The 20,298-nt window shown below is 44.0% G+C and overlaps 1 protein-coding gene across 2 annotated transcripts in view; it reads right to left on the bottom strand.

The window, feature by feature from the left end:
* Positions 1-20,298, bottom strand: part of abcg5 (ATP-binding cassette, sub-family G (WHITE), member 5) — a 57,220-nt gene that overhangs the window by 24,169 nt on the left and 12,753 nt on the right. For both annotated transcript variants that reach the window (XM_068045220.1, XM_068045222.1), the window contains exons 2-6: positions 20,146-20,267; positions 14,303-14,439; positions 11,917-12,012; positions 7,636-7,768; positions 3,803-3,942 (exon numbers count right to left, since the gene is read on the bottom strand). In XM_068045220.1, the coding sequence (XP_067901321.1) occupies positions 3,803-3,942; positions 7,636-7,768; positions 11,917-12,012; positions 14,303-14,439; positions 20,146-20,267 (628 nt within the window). The remainder of the gene's footprint in view (positions 1-3,802; positions 3,943-7,635; positions 7,769-11,916; positions 12,013-14,302; positions 14,440-20,145; positions 20,268-20,298) is intronic.

Genomic DNA, 20,298 nt, shown 5'->3' with positions numbered 1-20,298 from the left:
GCCTGTCAATGGGAATGTAATGAATATATTTACTAGAACAGGCAGTATGTCACCTGCTACATGCCCTGGAGCTGAATTTTATACAGCCCTCGACGTCGGGAACAGTGGCGGGGGTGGGAGGAGCATGAAGATTGCTCCAGATGAGGCCCGCCACCAACATCGATGCCGGCAGGGCCCATCCTGATCTTGACGGCGGCGGTGAGGCCTCATGGCGGACAGCCCACACTTGGCAACGGGACCATTTAAATGTTCAAATTAATTTACATACCTTAGGTAATGAAGTTCCCATTTCTGAAGTGCCGCCAGCTAGCACTGCCGTGCCTTCAAATCCCCATCCGGGGAAATGAGGCGCGACACCTGTGGGGAGTGGTAGGAGGTAAGTTTCTCAGTGGGGGGGGGCGGTGGAGCAGGGTCAAATTTACTTAATTGATCTAGGGGGTGATGGGAAGGGGTAAAGGTAAAAGATTCTGAACTTTGCGGGGGGGAAAGGTCATATATTCAAGGTAAGTATTTCAGGGAGTGGGGGGGAAGGACAGGAATGACATGTAATGCTATGGGGGGTTGGGAGAGGACCTGGAAAGATTTTTTTAATTACTTTAATAATTGCAAATAACTGTTCCTTTAAAAATTTAAATTGTCATTTAGGGCTTTGAGCCCTTTAAAAATGGCACAGTGGCACCGGACACCATTGCCGGGAATGGCTCGCCCGCCCCCTCCACGTCATCGGGGGGGGCAGTCCGCCCCGGGCATGTTAATGAGCCACCGCGTTTAAGATCATGGGGGCTCCACAGAGTGAATGCCGCACGTGTGGGCTGCCATTTTTTACGGCCGCCACCGTACTTGGCGGCGACCACATAAAATCCAGCCCCTGGAATTGTGGACTTTACTTTCTGTAGGGATTGCCTATCACAAAAGATATTTTATTTAATTACTATGAAATCCTATGCATATCTCTGATCATGTCCTGAAAATATAAGGAAGCTTCGGCACAGGTTACATATCCATTGAGCATCATATAACAAAGGTTACCAATTTTGTTTTTACAACTACTAATTGGTCTGCTAACTGCATATGGTATTTGTCATAATTAAAATAATAAAAAACTTAATTTATGGAATTTAACTCCAAATGGGTGATTGAATAATTTGTATCAAATTCCTTAAAATTTGACATATATGAATACCTTTTTAAAAAAAATTAAACTTTATTCCTCTGATCTCCCTCCAACCCTGTCAGTGCAGAAATTTTGGAATCAGTGTATTTTGCAGACATGCCAATTCTCCTGACTTTATTGCGAGACACGATTTCTCAGCAAAATTATACCTCTCTTGGGATTGTTTGCAGGCTGTTATGCCCCTGGGGAACATGTTGCAATTCACACAAATGTAAGTAATTGCTTTCAGGTAGGAGATGTCTTTGAAAATATTTAACTTCTAATGGCATCACTTTAAAGTGAAAATTCGGGGAACACATTAAAGCTGTTATCAATTATTTTACCCTTGATCTATTTTGCTGACTCCAGCACAATCTCTGCATCTTTATATCCAGTTAGAATTGAAATGAAAACAAGACAGTAGCTACTACTCCGCAATTTCCCAAATTTCCTCTCGATTGCTGCTTGGGAGTCGTATTGGGATTGAGTTGTTGACTCTCTGCTGACTGACAGCTTGACTACAGGCAGCAGCTCTGTAAGGCTCCAAATCTGCTGCTGGCTTTTTTAAATGTTGTGCTCAGCCCCTGACTGCTTCCTAAAACACAGCACTCATCACTTCTAAAGAGGTAAGCATTCCACTTTTATTAAAGGCACAGAACACATTAATTGTAAAAACAACTGCAGCATTACAATTACTGAATGGTTTATAAATTATCCGACACCCCATTTTTGCATAAAATATGGATAATAAGACAGCACATGTTACATTCACATTAAGTAAAAGTATATATAACATATCTTATGGTATAGATCAATTTATAATCATCTTTTTGTGTTGAAGTCCATTTATTTGGCTCCACTTCTGTAGTTTAAAATGGTAAAATACTGAATATGATTTCCCTCCCTAAATATTCACCTAAACAGAAGAAAAATAATTATTTTAGTGCCCAGATGATTAGATGTTGAAGCATGGGCATGTCAATGCTATTTCTATCTGCTTATATGGCTTTCTGTTACCAGGATGGTTTATATTGATGGGGATGGAATGCCATTAATGGCCCATAGTCTGGAGACCCAATTACATTGGTGACCAAGTTTGTCCTGAGTCTTGATGCTGTCATCAGGTCTCCATTTACAACTACAACATTTACATTTGGTGCTTTTGCAGTTTTCATGACAGGAGATATTGAAATCTGCACCTTGGTTTCCTGTGTTTACATTGTAAAATCTACTTCTGTATCCCAGCAATGGGATCACAGGTCCATGAAAATCTGGGCTGAATTTTCCCAGCTCTTTGGTGATGGTCCGGGAGGTGGGTGGGCTGTTCATCTGATGCAGGAAGGTGGCGCGAGGGGAACCTGACGTCTTCCCACTCCCATGGCATATTACCAGCAGCAGGAATCTCAACAGCGTAGCTGCCCACCGAGCAGTCAATTGAGCCACATAAGGGCCCAATTAAGGGCCACTTCCCACTCCTGCGGGTATTTTGCCCATGTTGTGAGGGCCCGCCACTGTGTAGAGAGACCACAAGATGAACCCTGGCAGCCTCCCAGCGAGTACCCTGGGTGGAGGAGGGGCCTCATTAATGGCCAATCCATGGCTCACAGCGGAGCCCCCCTGGCATCCATGGCTGTCCCCTCAGCTAAGGCACCACCATTGTTATATGATTGAGCCGGCAGCTATGGGAAGCAGATTGCCATCCTCAATTGGACAGCTGTCCCGGCAGAGGCCTGATAACTGAATGTCTCCAGGAAGATGCCGCCCCAGGGTTCGTCGCCCGCCAATGCGGGGTTCACTTCCACTTTCGCTCCCAGAGGCAGCACTTCTCCCACGTCCGGAAAATTCACTCCCTGAGTCTACAAATCAGCTAACAGGGGTATGGGAGACAGTTTTAGCAATGTTAAGCTAGGCAGCCAATACACTCCAATGACCAAAACTGTAGAACTAACAAATTTCAGTGCGTGGAACTCATTTTCCTTTCTTATGGGATGTTAATCAGCCTTAGTTTGGAATGGAAGCAAGAAGAACATTAAATGAGGTGAGGGATGCTTGAAGATGGAGGATCTGGAAACACCACACTCTGGGTCAGCTTTTATAACCCTAGGTAAATTCCAGGACTAAGTGTTGCTTCATATGACTTGTTAGAGATTATATAAACCACTAATGAGGTTTATAAACCAACTGTCAATCCATATTATATTTGAAAAAAATAGTAACTCATGATTTTTAAACCAACTCTCCTGATTGAGGTTATATACTGCAGATGCTGGAAATCTGAAATAAAAACAAGAAATGCTGGAAATACTCAGCAGGTCTGGCAGCATCTTTTAAGAGAGAAGCAGAGTTAATGTTTCAGGTCAGTGACCCTTCATCAGATACAGGTTGTCTCCTGATTGATGAGACGGTGGGGTTAACACGACTGCATTTACTCCTGCATCAGATCCTTCAACATAGACAGTTGGAACAGAATTTCTTTAGATGCCGCTTGCAACAAAATTGTTTTTTCTAAACTGCAAGTTTACGATTTCAGAGTACAAATGCACTGCCCTACCTAAGCAAATTGGTTATAAATTTGTAGTGAGATCAGATTCATCCCTCAATCCCCATAATTTGACAAAACTTAATCAACTACATTCACAGCACACTCACCTTGAAAAGTTCTGATCTAGGTTGATGGATTGTTAAGATGACTATTCGATTTTTGTGAGCTAGTTCAGAAAGTAAGGCAATAATCTGGTTGGATGTCATACTATCCAGACCAGTGGTTGGTTCATCGAGTAATATTATTTCTGATTTTTAAAAAAAAGACATTTATTGAATTATGACATACACTGTACATAAAATATCCCAGTAATGCATAATAGTGTTTCCACTGATAATATTGCAAGATTTCTCAACTTGTCAGCATAGCACAATTATTTGAAAGGTACAACTGTAATGTGAAAAATCACTTGTAAATGATACAATAACTTCAGATAACACACTCTTTTGTTGCTGATTCTGAATTATACTTGCTAAAGTAGCAAAAGGAAACCAGTCAAATAATCAACTATTAATCACATTTAAATATGAATTAAATTCAGATACAAAGCTGTGACCAAACATTGTGGGCTCAGACTAAAATTCGACTTTTCTCCCATTATCAGGAAGTGAAACTTTTCTGGCTCAAAAATGGATACTAAATATTCCTGGATACAAGGTGTTCAGGAAAGGTAGGGAAGAAAAGAAAGAAGGAGAGATAGCAGTATTGATTAAGGAGAACATTACTGTGCTGGAGAGAGAGGATGTACTAGAGGGGTCAAGGACAGGATCTATTTGGTTCGAGCTAAGAAACAATAGAGGTACCATTACACTACTGGGTGTATTCTCTAGGCCACAATTATTGAGAAAAATATACAGGAACAGATTTGCAAGGAGATTACAGAGAGGTGCAAGAATTATAGAATAGTTATAATGGGGGACTTTAATTATCCTAATATAGACTGGGTTAGTTACAGTGTAAAGGGCAGGGAGGGGCAAGAGTTTCTAGACTGTGTTCAGGAGAATTTTCTAAATCAGTATGTTTCCAGTCTAATGAGAAAGGAGGCATTGCTGGATCTGGTTTTGGGGATTGAGGTGGGTTAAGTGAATCAAGTGTCAGTAGGGGAACATTTAGGGGACAGTGACCGTAGTACCATAAGGTTTTGGTTGGCCATGGAAAAGGACAAGGAGCAATCCAGAGTAAAGATATTTAATGGGGGAGGGCTAATTTCATTAGGGTGAGAATGAATCTGGCCCAGGTAAATTGGAATCAAAGAGTGGTAAGCAAAACTACAACAGAACACTGGGCTGCCTTTAAAGAGGAGACAGTTCAGGTATAGTCAAGCTACATTCCCACGAGGGGGAAAGGTAGGACAAACAAATCCAGAGCCCTCTGGATGATGGAAGAGATAGAGAGTAAGATGAAGCTGAAAAAGGTGTATATGACAGATGTCAAGTGGATAATACAATTGAGAACCAAGGTACAGAGGGGAAGTGAAAAACAAATAAGAGAAGCAAAGGGAAAGTATGAAAAGAGACTAGCAGCTAACATAAAAGGGAATCTAAATGTCTTCTATAGGCATATAAATAGTAAAAAGGTGGTAAAAGGAGGAGTGGGCTCAATTAGGGACCAAAAAGGGGAATTACACAAGGAGGCAGGGGGCATGGCTGAGGTGAGTACTTTGCATTTGCCTTTACCAGAATGAAGATGCTGCCCAACTCATAGTGAAAGAAAAGGTAAATGAGACACTGGATGGGCTAAAAATTGATAAAGAGGAGTTATTATATAGGCTGGTTGTACTTTAAGTTGATAAGTCACCAGGACTGGATGAGATGCATCCAAAGATACTGAGGGAAGTAAGGGTAGAAATCGCAGGCACTGGCCATAATCTTCCAAACTTCCATAGTTACAGGAATGGTGCCAGAGGACTTGAAAATGAAAAATGTTACACCCTTGCTCAAGAAAGGGTTTAAGGATAAGCTCAGCTACTACAGGTTGGTCAGTTTAACCTTGATGGTGGGAGAGCTTTTAGAGATGATAATTCAGAAAAAGATTAATAATCACTCGGACAAATATGGATTAATTAAGGAAAGCCAGCATGGATTTGTTGAGGGAAAATCATGTTTAACTAACTTGCTTGTGTTTTTGATGAGGTAACAGAGAGGGTTGATGAGGGTAATGCAGTTGATGTGGTGCACACGGACTTCCAAAAGGCACTGGATTACGTGCCACATGACAAGTTTGTTGGCAAAGTTAGAGCCCATGGAATAAAAGGGACAATAGCAGCATGGATACAAAACTGGCTGAGTGACAGGAAACAGAGAGTTGTGGTGAATGTTTGTTTCTAGGACTGCAGAAAGGTGTACAATAGGGTTCCCCAGGGGTCAGTGTTTTTCCTGATATATATTTATGATCTAGACTTGTGTGCAGGGCACAATTTCAAAATTTGCAGATGACACAAAACTTGAAAATATTGTGAACTGTGAGGAGCATAGTGATAAACTTCAGGAGGACATAGGCTGGTGGAATGGGCAGACAAGTGGCAGATGAAATTTATTGCAGAGGGCGGCACAGTGGTGCAGTGGTTAGCACCGCAGCCTCACAGCTCCAGGGACCCAGGTTCGATTCCGGGTACTGCCTGTGCGGAGTTTGCAAGTTCTCTCCGTGACTGCGTGGGTTTTCGCCGGGTGCTCCGGTTTCCTCCCACAGCCAAAGACTTGCAGGTTGATAGGTAAATTGGCCATTGTAAATTGCCCCTAGTGTAGGTAGGTGGTAGGGAATATGGGATTACTGTAGGGTTAGTATAAATGGGTGGTTCTTGGTCGGCAAGACTCAGTGGGCCGAAGGGCCTGTTTCAGTGCTGTATCTCTAAATAAAAATAAAAGAAGTGTAAAGTGACTCATTTTGGTAGGAAGAAGGAGCAGAGGCAATATAAAATAAAGGGTACAATTCTAAACTGGGTGCACAAGCAGAGGGACCTGGGGATATAAGTGCACAAATCAATGAAGATGGCAGGGCAGGGTGAGAAAGCGGTTAATAAAACATACGGGTTCCTGAGTTTTATAAGTAGGGGCATAGAGTACGAAAGCAAAGAAGTCGTAATAAACCTGGTTCAGCCTCAACTGGAGTACTGTGCTCAATTCTGGGCACCACACTTTAAGACGAATGTAAAGGGATTAGAAAAGGTGCAGAAAAGATTCATGAGAACAGTCCCAGGGATGGGGAACTTCAGTTATGTGGATAGATTGGAGAAGCTGGGGCAGTTTTCCTTGGAGGAGAACATTAAGAGGAGATTTGCTAGAAGTGTTCAAAATCATGAGGGTCTGGACCGAATAGATAGGGAGAAATTGTTCCCTTTGGTGGAAGGATTAAGAACCAGAGGACACCGATTTAACGTGACTGGCAAAAAAAGCAATGGCGACATGAAGAAAATCTTTTTTACACAGCGAGTGGTTAAGATCTGGAATGCACAGCCTGAAAGTGTGGTGGAGGCAGACTCAATCGAGGCTTTCAAGAGAGAATTGGACAATTATCTGAAGAGAAAAAAATTGCAGGGTTACGGAGAAAAGGCAGGGGTGTGGGATGAAGTTAGTTACTATTGCAGAGAGCTAGCATGGACACGATGGGCTGAATGGCCTCCTTCTGTGCTGTACCATTTTATGATTCTATGATTATATCTGAATTCAAAACTCTCAAGTAAATTACTATTTTTTAATCACTGCTAGGTAGTCTTTGCATAACTACCATATAAACCATTCTATTATATTACTGCTTGTAGTCAAAGCCAGTATTCATTATTTTCTGAACCTTTCAATTTGACCTCCTGAGATCAGGAAAGGCAAGTATTTCTTATGGCACTCCTGAATGGGAGTGTAACAAATATATATGTTCACATCACAGGGTACAATTATACCGCATTAAAGCAAAATTGGATTAAAATTATATTTAAACACGGTCTTACTGGGATCTTGGAGAAGCTGTGCTGCTATAGAGACCCGACGTCTTTCACCAGCAGAAATCCCCCCAAAAACACGGCCTCCAATTACGTGATTGGCCACATGACACAGGCTGAGCTCCAACATGACAGACTTCACCTATAGACACCAATATACAAGATCTATTGATGCATTTTTTTCATTGTATTTCAAGCATATTGTCAACCTTAGCATTGCAATGCATTTACCGGGTAAATCGCAGTTTAAAATCATCAAAGTGCAAACAGCATAGCACTGAAACATGGGCCTGAACTTTACGCCTTTCCCAGGATGGGTTTGGAGTCAGAGGAGTGCATAAAATCGAGTGGAAAGTGGAGGGTGCCGTTCCCATCGCCTACTCACCCCCACTGCTATTTTACCAGTGGCGGGGGAGGTGGAAAATGGCCCACCCCAGGCTAATTTCGGCCCTTAAGTGGCCAATTAATTGCTACTTAAGGGCCTCCTCCTGCCACTGCTGGTATTTTACGAATGGCAGACAGGCACTTCAGCAACTGAGGAGGCCGCCCAGTAAAACTTGGCGGCCTCCTTGCAGGCTACAGGGGAGCCCTCCTGATCAAGTATCCTGTGCCCCATGGAGGGTCCCCCCAGCAACATGGGCTGCCTCTGCTAAAACTAACCGCCCCACCCCCCGCCCTGCTGTTGGACTCCCACGCCCCTGCCAGGGCCCAGTTGATTGTCCTGGTGATTCCGAACCAATTTACCTTTTCTGAGGCTGGCTGCCATCGTGGCTCCTCTCGCTGGGTGCAGTCCCAGCAGTGGCCACCACTCCCAGTTGAGCTGCTGGCCCTCTGATTGGCCGGCAGCTCTTGGAGGTAGGACGTCCTGCCTCAGAGGGGCGGAAGTCCCCACTAAGGCCAATTATGGGCCTGGGCCACATAAAGTTGCAGCATGGCTTCCAGACCCAGCGGAGGCAGGTTCTCCCCTGGCTTTCTAATTTATAATTCTTCAACAAATCAATTACGGATTAAAATCTGCAGCAGTTCCTGCAGACTGTCAGAGAATGGGTGTGTAAAAGCTAAGTGTGCTTTATTTGCATTTGTAGAGTTTTACTTCAGGCATTGAGGCTACAAAATATGGCTGTGTAGCACTGCTGGAGTCAGCGCTACAGAAGCCAGAGGTCTTCAAATGGCAGGTGCAGCACTTCCGGCCACTTCCAGTGTGGCCCGCAGACTGTCCCATACGTGTAGGGACGTAGCACAGGCACGCTGTACATGAGCTGAAAGTTTTGACAGTGGGCAAACCATGATGTCAAACAGCCTTTCAAGTTGATTCGATACACTTTCTGCAAACTTGGACCACGCAGGTCCAATGAAGACCAGTGGGCATGCGTTCACCTGCACGAGAGGCACCCCACCCCCCACCCACCAACATTATTTAAAGGGCCAGCCATCCAATGTGCAGGTGGGATGCATTTTATTAATTTTGTTCTTGCAAAATTCTTGGACGAGTTTGGTGACTTGTTGGCTTTGGAAGGGCGTGTGGCTGCATACTGACAGGGAGGACAGAGAGGTTTTGTGACCTGTCTACAGAAAGGCTTCTACAATTATGTGGGCTATAGCTGCACTCCCTCTTGGACTCCAACACAACAGGGAGACGGAGCTGAGACTGCAGAGAGGGGAAGCTGTGTGCGGAAGGAAGAGGAGGGCTCTCCACAGAAGGCCGTACTCACCAGGGGTCTTCAAGGTGCACTTCTCCTACCTCCACCTTAGACAGGAGCAATGCTTGAGGCACCTGTGATTCACATGATCAGGACGGCACTCCCAGTAGCCATCATGCTCACCACTGCTCTCAACTTCTACATCATAACCAAAACTTTTCAGGCCAGAGCAGGGACATTTCCAACACTTCCCAGTTCACCATCCATCACTGTATCCAAGTGACAGAGGCCCCAGTATACCAGGAGACTTCATTATCATCCCTCTAACCAGAGAGAAGCAAGAACAGCAGGCATGTGGCTTTGCCAGGGTAGCAAGATTCCCAATGGTGCAGGGAGCCATTGACTGTACACACATGGCTCTGCAGGCCCTACATGCAAACGGGGAGATGTACAGGAAACGCAAACTCCATCAATATGCAGTTGGTGTGTACCCAGACATCATCTCGGTAAATGCCTGCTATCCTGGCAGCAGCCATGATGCCTACATCCTGAGACAGTCTGCTATTCCTGCCAACTTTACGCCACCACAAAGAACCACAGTCTGGCTGCTTGGAGACAAGGAATACCTCCTATACACATGGCACATGGCTCCCCTCTGCCACGTGAGTACGAGAGCCATGATGTCACCAGGAACGCCGTGGAGCACACCATCGCAGTTCTCAAGTAACAGTTCCGCTGCGGTCCGGGCACCAGGAATGTAGCTTCAGAAGCCCGATGGCCTACTCAATGGTTGTCCTACTGAGCAGGTGGCATTGGTCATATCCCCTCAGAAGAACACAAGAATTAAAAGCAAGAGTAGGCTTTTCGACACCTCGAGCCTACTCCACCATTCAATAAGATCAAGGCTGATCTGATTGTGGCCTCAACTCCACTTTCCTGTCTGCCCCCCCATGACCTTTGATTCCCTTGTCGATTCAAATTCTATCTGTGCCTCTGTCTGGGGCTCCCCTGGAAGGATGAGTGGCCATATCTTCGAGGGATATCCCTAATCCCTAGGTTCCACCCATGAACTTTGGGAGTTTGAGTGAAAATCTGAGGAAGCCTGGACTGGTGGAGGTTCAAGGAGTCATGGTGGCTGCCAGGAAAGCGAGTGCACACACTTGTACGCTCTTATTGTGGTCACCGTCCAGTTGGATGTTGAGGGAGTGGAAGCCTTTCCTGTTGATGGATTTCACTGGCTGGTCGCTGGATACCTTGATGGCCACATATGTGCAATCAATGATGCCCTGCACCTGTGGGAATCCAGTAATGCAGGTAGAACCCAATGCCCTGTGTCCCTGAAGGCTGTGTCTATCATGAAATGAATGTGCTGTCCAGCTCAGGCAAAGAGGACATCAGTGACCAGCGAGATGCAGTGATGTGCAGCCATTTGCGAGATGTCACCAAGGTTTACAGTCGATCCTTGGAAGGAACCAGAAGCGAAGAAGTTCATGGCCACAGTGACTTTGACGGCTACTGGCAGGGCATGATGAGCAGTGTTGTGAGGTTTGAGGTCTTCGGAAATGAGGGCATAGATGATAGTGACCATCTGCCTGGAGAGTCACAATCTCCTGCAGCACTGGGTCTCAGTCGTCTCCAGCTAGGTCTTCAGCAGTAGATCCTATGTTGAGAGTATAGCCTCCGTTGCCTTCCTGCCCCTCTTCCCTCTCCCATGTCCTCCTGATGCCCAAGGTTCTGCCCTTCCTGCAGAGGGTGCTGCCCATCATTACTACTGGGCCCAAAATCTGACAGTATTAACCCCAATGCCTGCTGCAGTCTTCCTTTTAACAGGTGGCCATCCTATTTTAATTGGCAGCCTTGTCCCCTACTCTTCTGCTTCCATGATGCCGGGGGGTGATGACCCCATTTGATGCTGAGTGCCTATTCTTCCTGCCACCTGCACAGCACCAAGGGCACCTCCTTACCAAGTGCCGAGCCCCCCTTTGACCTGCTGACCCTCTAATGGGGCTGGGGGAATGCCCTAGGGCAGAGTTGACTGGCTCCCCACTGTGTACCCACCTCCCCTCAGCTGTTCAGAAACTCAACTTCTAAAACCCATTTGTTACTTTAAATATTTCACCCCACCCCCTTCAACAAGCTCTTAATGAGCTTTTTAACACGTTTAACTTTCCTCAACCGGGAGGAGAGTGTCCCGCCCGCCCTCTCCCCGCCCTGGTGATTATTGTCAGCGCTGGGATGAGTGCCTTGAAAGTGACACACTGCCCGGTGCCAGTATTTTCGGGGCCCACCGCTGTCTCTGTTCCCAACTTTGGGGATCCCCAAAAATTCAGCCCAGTGTATTTAACACTAATCTTGAAAGGGGACCCTCTTCTATATCAGTGTGAGATTTTCATTTCCTACAACAGTCCTCTTTTACTGAGATTCCCAACTGGGACAAAACAACTGCCAGTTTCGTGGTGTTGGTGCATGCCTAGTAAGAACTGCCTTGGGAACATCAAAGTCTATGATTTATTCTGCGAGCAAAAGAATTTCATAAAACTGTGATAATATGACAAAAGTATCACGAATAGTATCTGAATCGCCACTGACAATACCCTTTCACATATACACAGTATTTGGGGTTAGCCCTTATTCAAACATCCAACCGTACCTTTTTTATGATAGCATTAGAATGTCCACGAAGTTTTAGTAAGGCTGTGTAAGTCAGTGTTTCTTCCACTGTGAGGTAGCTGAGTAAATTGTCACTCTGAAGAAGGAAAAGGAATGAGTGCAGTGAGTTCACCTTGGAAATTAAATGCGGAGTTCTGTCTAACTGATAGAAGTGACTGTCTTTTAGTACATCGTTAGTAAATCTGTCGCACAAGTATACTTCCTCTTTCCCTGAGGAATGATCTCATGCTGTGTGTGTGGGGTGTGTGTGTGTTTTGGGGATGGGGAGGAGGAGGGATGGTAGTAGAGGGACAGGGAGGGTGGCTGGGGGAGGCGGAAAAAAGAAGGTATAGTCCATATGTGACAGGAGTCATTCTGGTACTTTGCCCAAGAAGCCAATCTTTCAGTGTGAGCCTAGATGGTATGTATTAGCTGAGATGATGGGCACCAGTAAGTTGTTCAACTGCAAAATATCACCAGGGATGAACCTCATGAGACATCCACACAAATATATTCTCCATTATGAGTTACTGGGCAATAAGCTGCAAGAGCAATTGTTGATGGATTTTTTTACTTTCTTGCATATGGCCACAAATGTTGGTTGTCACATCCTATATTTTGCCATGAGTGAGACGAACTAATTCAGCACCAGGTAGCTGTATTATTTTTTTAGCAGTCCGTGGCTAGAATCCCATTCATGCCCGCTTTTTAAATGTAGCATGTAAGCAGCACTCCAGAGTAGTTCAACAATTTTTTAGGAATATCAAAAAACACCTTCATGTCACCATCACTTGTGAAATAATCTGTTTAAAATTTGGCTAATGGAAGATGTTTTCTTTATTTTGTACCTGTGACAAAATAAAGCATTTTGTCCATGTGCATCAAGTTATTTCTTTCTGTTAAGGTGCATAATCGGGTTAACAAAAACTACGTTCACTCATAGAAAATGACCCTGCTTGTTTCTTAAGCAATAGCCTCAGAACAAACATTATGTCTGCAGCAAAAATCCAAGGAAATAGCCAAGCCATTCCATTCAAATACAGCACCTTGCAGGTTTTGCTTAAACATATGTTTGAATGCTCAATCTATCTGAGTTTAAGAGCTACATGTTCAAATTACCTTTGTCTCAGTAAAATCCCGAAAATATATCTAAGCTTATCAGGTTCTAATTGGGTCCATCTAAACCCATCAGAGAGAATATAGATAGACCAGTGAGACCTCTGGGAAAATCAAGCAACAGAAAACATAAATCAGGGACACCTAGAACAGGTCCAGTTCACATTGAAATTTACTGCAGCAGAAGTGACTTCTTGCTATTTTCTATCATTCCAAGGAGGAAAAATTAATGCAATTACTCTAAATCTACAGTATGTAACTATGACTGTTCGTTTATCCATTTATAGTTTAGCATTTAATAGCCTTAGCCACAGTTTAGCGAAGTATTTATTCTACTGTCTTACAAATTCAATGAAGATCACATGAAGACATATGATACAACCAGAAAACTGAAATACAGTGGCAAGGCTTTTCTGTTCAACCTGTGGGCTGGCTACAAATTACCTGGATACTGAGCTGGTAGAGGTACACTCTAGTTTGTAGGGAGCAAGGGCTTTGCCTGTGACAGTGATTTCAGATGTTGAATAAAAATAAATATCAAAAGTAAAATCCCAAAATGTAACACTCCCCTTCCTCTCTTTAGTCTCCCTATACCACAAACCATCCCCAGCTAAGTACAGACAGGCAAACTCAGCACCAATCTCTGTCAATGGAGTCATTCCTTCAATCTTTCTCTATCCTTCCATGTTGGAAAGCGCCTAGCCTTTGATTAGCACCAGCCTGTAACTAAGATCGGAAATTCACTATGTCTTCCCAACTCAGCACTATGTTGGAACTCTCAATGCATTGTATCGCCTTGTGGGATATTTTGTTTCCTTGAACAGTGTGTGAATCTTGGCACATATCTGGAGGTGAATTTTTCACTTTACTGGATACAAGTGGGAATTCTCACTGACTTTCCCTTTTCTGATCCAGGGGTGCTAAACCAATTGTGGCATCATGACCACCACTTTGGCTGAGATAAATAATTCAACTAAGATCAGGCTTAAATCTGGAGTGTTCTTGGTCTGTGTGGCTCAGCTAATCACCACACTGACCAGATTAGCCATAGCAGGAGCCTTGCAACATAGGTTCAATACAGCCCTGCTAAATATATTTCCATATATATATATATATATATATATTATAGATATCTTAAATAAATTGAAAGCAAAGTTCTATGCTTGAAAATATTTGCATTGTGTTAGATTTTCCATAGGTAAATCAAAATGCTGCAGAAGAATGCATATTGTTACAAGGTTACAGTTTGTTATTTATTGCACTATTAGTACCTGTAAGACATAGGAAAAGCAGTCATGAAATTCTTTCTTTTTCAGTTTGCACCCATTCACATATACATCACCAAGTAGGTTTGCTTGCCCAGATAATCTTCCTGCAATTGCATCCAATAAAGTTGTCTTTCCAGACCCTAAAACATAAAATTATAATCATGGTGCTATTACAACAACGCATCTACAAGTTATGTTTTATATACAAACAATAAAATAATTAAAGCCTTTATGCATCTTATATTAAATTGTCCAAGCTGTGATGCCCCTTTTTAATGAGAGAGTAGCCTGGTGGCATTCCTGGCTACCAGACCAGGAAGGTTCAGCTTCAATTGGCAATCTATGTTGAGTTAGCTGATCTCAGCCAGGGTGGCAATAGATTATACTAACTAGTGACAGCACCTCTGGATTCAGGAAGATGGGGGGAGAAAAAATCAATAACAATTCCCACTTGAAGGTAGAATTTCCACTTTGGGCACAATTGGCAATCTAGGTGCAAATTGCATTCAAATTTGTGCTAGTTTTCGGGCTCATTTGCATATCTCCAAACATAAAATCTTCCATGAATCAGCGCAATCGGACAGCGTTTTAGAGTGTAATTTTTTTGCATTGAAAAATATTCCTTGATATATTGAAGACTGATTACCTGGTCCAGTTCTATAAATTCAGGTGAAAATGGGTTTATCACAAAAAATAAGCATTATTAATCAGAGTGCCTTGTCCACCACTAATGAGTAACCAGATTTTAAATAATTGAAACTAACTTTAAAAAAAGAACCATTTACTGGTTTTACTGCTATACATAGAGTCATAGAGTTATACAGCACAGAAACAGGCCCTTCGGCCCATCATGTTAGCACCGCAGCCTCACAGCTCCAGCGACCCGGGTTCAGTTCCAGGTACTACCTGTGCGGAGTTTGCAAGTTCTCCCTGTGACCGCGTGGGTTTCTGCCGGGTGCTCCGGTTTCCTCCCACAGCCAAAGACTTGCAGGTTGATAGGTAAATTGGCCGTTGTAAATTGCCCCTAGTGTAGGTAGGTGGTAGGAGAATGGTGGGGATGTGGTAGGGAATATGGGATTAATGTAGGATTAGTATAAATGGGTGGTTGTTGGTCGGCACAGACTCAGTGGGCTGAAGGGCCTGTTTCAGTGCTGTATCTCTAATAATAATAAAAATAAAATAATGTCTGTGCCGGCCATCAAGCACCTCACTATTCTAATTCCATTTTCCAGCAGTTGACCCATAGCCTTGTATGCTATGGCGTTTCAAGTGCACGTCTAAATACTTCTTAAATGTTATGAGGGTTCCTGCCTCTACCACCTCTTCAGGCAGTGCGTTCCAGATTCCAACCAGCCGTTGGGTGAAAACATCTGTCCTCAAATCCCCTCTAAACATCCTGCCCCTTACCTTAAATCTATGCCCCCTGGTTATTGACACCTCTGCTAAGGGAAAAGGTTTCTTCCTATCTAACCTATCACTGCCCCTCATAATTTGTACACCTCAATCAGGTCCCCCCTCTGCCTTCTCTGCTCTAAGGAAGACAACCCTAGCCTTTTCAGTCACTCTTCATAGCTGAAATGCTCCAGCCCAGGCAACATCCCAGTGAATCTCTTCTGCACCCTCTCCAGTGCAAATCACATCCTTCCTATAGTGTGGTGCCCAGAACTGTACACAGTACTCCAGCTGTGGCCTAATTAACGTTTTATATAGCTCCATCATAACCTCCCTGCTCTTATATTCTATGCTTCGGTTAATAAAGGCAAGTATCCCATATGCCTTCCACCTTATAACCACCTTATCTACCTGTGCTGCTGCCTTCAGTGATCAACAGACAAGTACACCAAGGTCCCTCTGTATATCCTAGGGTCCAACCATCCATTGTATATTCCCTTGCCTTGTTAGTCCTCCCAAAATGCATCACCTCACACTTCTCAGGATTAAATTCCATTTGCCACTGCTCCGCCCTTCTTACCAGCCCATCTATATCGTCCTGTAATCTAAGGCTTTCCTCCTCACTATTTACGACACCACCAATTTTCATGCCATCTGCGAACTTACTGATCATACCTCCTATATTCACGTCTAAATCATTAATGTACACTACAAACAGCAAGGGTCCCCGCATCGATCCCTGTGGTACACCACTGGTCACAGGCTTCCACTTGCAAAAACAACCCTCGACCATCACCCTCTGCCTCCTGCCACTAAGCCAATTTTGGATCCAATTTGCCAAATTGCCCTGGATCCCATGGGCTCTTACCTTCTCAATCAATCTCCCGTGCGGACCTTATCAAAAGCCTTACTGAAGTCCATGTAGATGACATCAACTGCTTTACCCTCATCTACACAGCTAGTCTGCCTCAAAAAATTCAATCAAGTTAGTTAGACACAATCTCCCCCTGACAAAGCCATGCTGACTATCCCTGATTAATCCCTGCCTCTCCAAGTGGAGATTAATCCTGTCCCTCAGAATTTTTTCCAATAGTTTCCCTACCACTGATGTTAGACTCACTGGCCTGTAATTGCCTGGATTATCCCTGCTACCCTTCTTAAATAATGGTACCACATTCGCTGTCCTCCAATCCTCTGGTACCTCTACTGTGGCCAGAGAGGATTTGAAAATTTGTGTCAGAGCCCCTGCTATCTCCTCCCTTGCCTCACATAACAGCCTGGGATACATCTCATCCGGGCCTGGGGATTTATCCAATTTTAAGCCTGCTAAAACAGCTAATACTTCCTCCCTTTCAATGATAATATGTTCAAGTATATCACAATCCCCCTCTCTGAGCTCTACACCTACATCATCCTTCTCCATCGTGAACACTGATGAAAAGCAATCATTTAAAACCTCACCTATGTCCTCTGGCTCCACACCAGATTGCCACTTTGCTCCCTAATGGGCCCTACTCTTTCCCTGGTTATCCTCTTGCCCTTAAAATACTTACAAAACACCTTAGGATTTTCTTTTATCTTGCTCGCCAGTGTGTTTTCATGCCCCGTCTTCGCTCTCCTAATTACTTTTTTAAGTACCCCCCTACACTTTCTATACTCCTCCAGTGCCTCCGCTGTTTTTAGCGCTCTGAATCTGCCATAAGCCTCCTTTTTTCCTTATCCAATCCTCTATATCCCTTGACATCCCGGATTCCCTGGACTTGTTGGTCCTATCCTTCACCTTAACGGGAACATGTTAGCTCTGAACTCTCACTACTTCCTCTTTGAATGACTCCCACTGGTCTGATGTAGACTTTCCTACAAGTAGCTGCTCCCAGTTCACTTTAGCCACGTCCTGTTTTATCATAATTAAATCGTCCTTCCCCCAATTCAGTACTTTTATTTCCGGTCCATCTTTGTCCTTTTCCATCACCACATTAAATCTTACAGCGATGGTCACTATCCCTGAAATGCTCCCCCACGGACACTTCTACCACTTGTCCAGCTTCATTCCCTAGGATTAGGTCTAGTACTGCCCCTTCTCTTGTAGGACTTTCTACATGCTGGCTCTGAAAGCTCTCCTGTATGCATTTTAAGAATTCCGCCCCCCTTTAAGACTTTTGCACTAAGACTATCCCAGTTAATATTGGGGAAGTTGAAATCCCCTACTATTATTACCCTATTATTTTTACACCTCTCTGAGATTTGCCTACATATCTGCTCCTCTATCTCTCCCTGACTGTTTGGAGGCCTGTAGTACACTCCCATCAAGTGATTGCCCCTTTTTTGTTTTTAAGTTCTACCCATATGGCCTCATTTGAGGAACTTTCTAAGATATCATCCCTCCTTACTGCAGGAATTGACTCCTTGATCAACAGGGCAATGGCACCTCCTCTTTTACCCCCTCCCCTGTTTCTCCTGAAGATTCTATGCCCTAGAATACTGAGCTGCCAGTCCTTCCCTTCCCTCAACCATGTCTCTGTGATAGCAATAATATCATATTCCCATGTGCTAATCAACGCCCTCAATTCATCTGCCTTACTAGTAAGACTCCTTGCGTTAAAATAGATGCAATCCAGCCTTGCATTATTCACTTGTGCCTTAATAGGTCTATATTTGCTCTGCCTTCCAGACTGACTCAGTCTCTCTTCTATATTTGACTGCGCATCACTCCCTACTGTACCTCCACTCTGTATCCCATCCTCCTGCCAAATTAGTTTAACAACACCACCCCCCGCCCTCCCCCCCCCCTCCAACAGCACTAGCAAACCTCCCAGCAAGGATGTTGGTCCCGTTCCAGTTTAGGTGCAACCCGTCCAACTTATACAGGTCCCACCTTTGCCAGAAACAGACCCAGTGATCCAGCCCTCCCTCTTGCACCATCTGCTCAGCCACGCATTTATCTGCTCTATCCTCCTATTCCTATACTCACTAGCATGTGGCACCGGGAGTAATCCAGAGATTACAACCTTTGAGGTCCTGCTTTTTAATCTGCTACCTAGCTACCTAAATTCTTGTTGCAGAACCTCATCCCTCTTTCTACCTATGTCGTTGGTACCAATGTGTTACACGACCTCTTACTGTTCACCCTCCCCCTTCAGAATGTCCTGCAGCCACTCCATGACATCCTTGACTCTAGCACCAGGGAGGCAACATACCATCCTGGAGTCACGTTTGCGGCCATAGGAACACATATCTGTACCCCTTACGATAGAATCCCCTATCACTATAGCTCTCCCACTCCTTTTCCTCCCCTCCTGTGTAGCTGAGCCACCCATGGTGCCACAGACTTGGCTCTTGCTGCATTCCCCTGAGAAGCTATCTCCCCAATAGTATCCAAAGCGGAAAATCTGGTTGATAAGGAGATGGACCCAGGGGACTCCTGCATTACCTGCCTAGTTCTTCTACTTGGCCTGGCGGTCACCCATTCCCTTTCTGCCTGAGCAGTCTTTACCTGCGGTGTCAGTATTTTAGTAAATTAATTTTTTTAAATATTTAAAATCTTTTAAAAGGTGCCTATTGGTGTTCTTGTGTTTTAAAAAAAAGCTTAACTTTAACGACCACCACCACCCCCCCCCGAAGACCCACAAATGGGTGCGATTAGTAAAAAATCGCCACAGTGATTAACTCAAATTGAGGGCATGGTCACTATTGTGAATGGGGTCTGGTTCCAGTGTGATGTGTTTTAAACTATCACAAAAGATTGTGGAAAAGCGATTTGCACTGGACAGAATTTGTGCATGAAATTTCTCAATCTTTTGTTTTATTTCTCAATATCTTCGATATTGGGCAAATTCACTAAGAGCATGGACTGCCTAACAGAAACTCCAAACCACGATCATTAACAATGTCCCCTCCCCAGAGAATTAAAGTTGGGTGAAGAATGGTTCCAAGCTTGCTGTGACACCTTAATACTTAGCCAGCATCACTGTCTAGGACGCTACATAAAGAATTGCCATTTAGTTGAAAAACAAAGGTTTGACAGCATTTAGCGCTAGCAAAACCTTCAGCAGAAGGAGAAAATTGGCACGGGCTGGGAATGTGGCTGCATGATGTTACTCCAAGGCACTAACTCAATTAGTGGTGAGCAAATGGTTTGCATGCACGATTGCCCAGTCAGTTCCCAATTTTTGAGGAACTATCAGGGAAAGTTGGCAACTAGACACTAAGAATTTCCATAAAGAGTTATGGGTGGGGAAGAGGTTGACTACGGTGGTATTGTTCACTTGTTAAAGGCTCGTAACAGAATAGCATTGACAGCTACCCAGACTTGGTCTAGAAGAATAATGTATGATGGGGAAGACCTAAAGAGAAGAGGAAAAGTGTGATAAATTGAAATGAAAAGCAAATTTTAAAAAAATCTGAAGAACAAGAGCTATAAAGTGAACTATTTGCAGCAACTGCGCATTAATTACCAGAATTTCCTAAAATTCCCATAAGTTGTCCACTTTCCACATAAAACGAGACATCTTTCAGGATGTGCCTTGTCCACTTTTTACGGTACGACTGAATTTTCCACCAAGGCCCAACTCTCACACTGCAAGAACATAATTTAAAACATAAAACAG

Source organism: Heterodontus francisci, chromosome 13 (genome assembly GCF_036365525.1).
Source record: "Heterodontus francisci isolate sHetFra1 chromosome 13, sHetFra1.hap1, whole genome shotgun sequence".
NCBI classification, from domain to species: domain Eukaryota; kingdom Metazoa; phylum Chordata; class Chondrichthyes; order Heterodontiformes; family Heterodontidae; genus Heterodontus; species Heterodontus francisci.
Note: the sequence above shows the minus strand (reverse complement) of the source record. Positions and strands in the feature narration are given on the sequence as shown.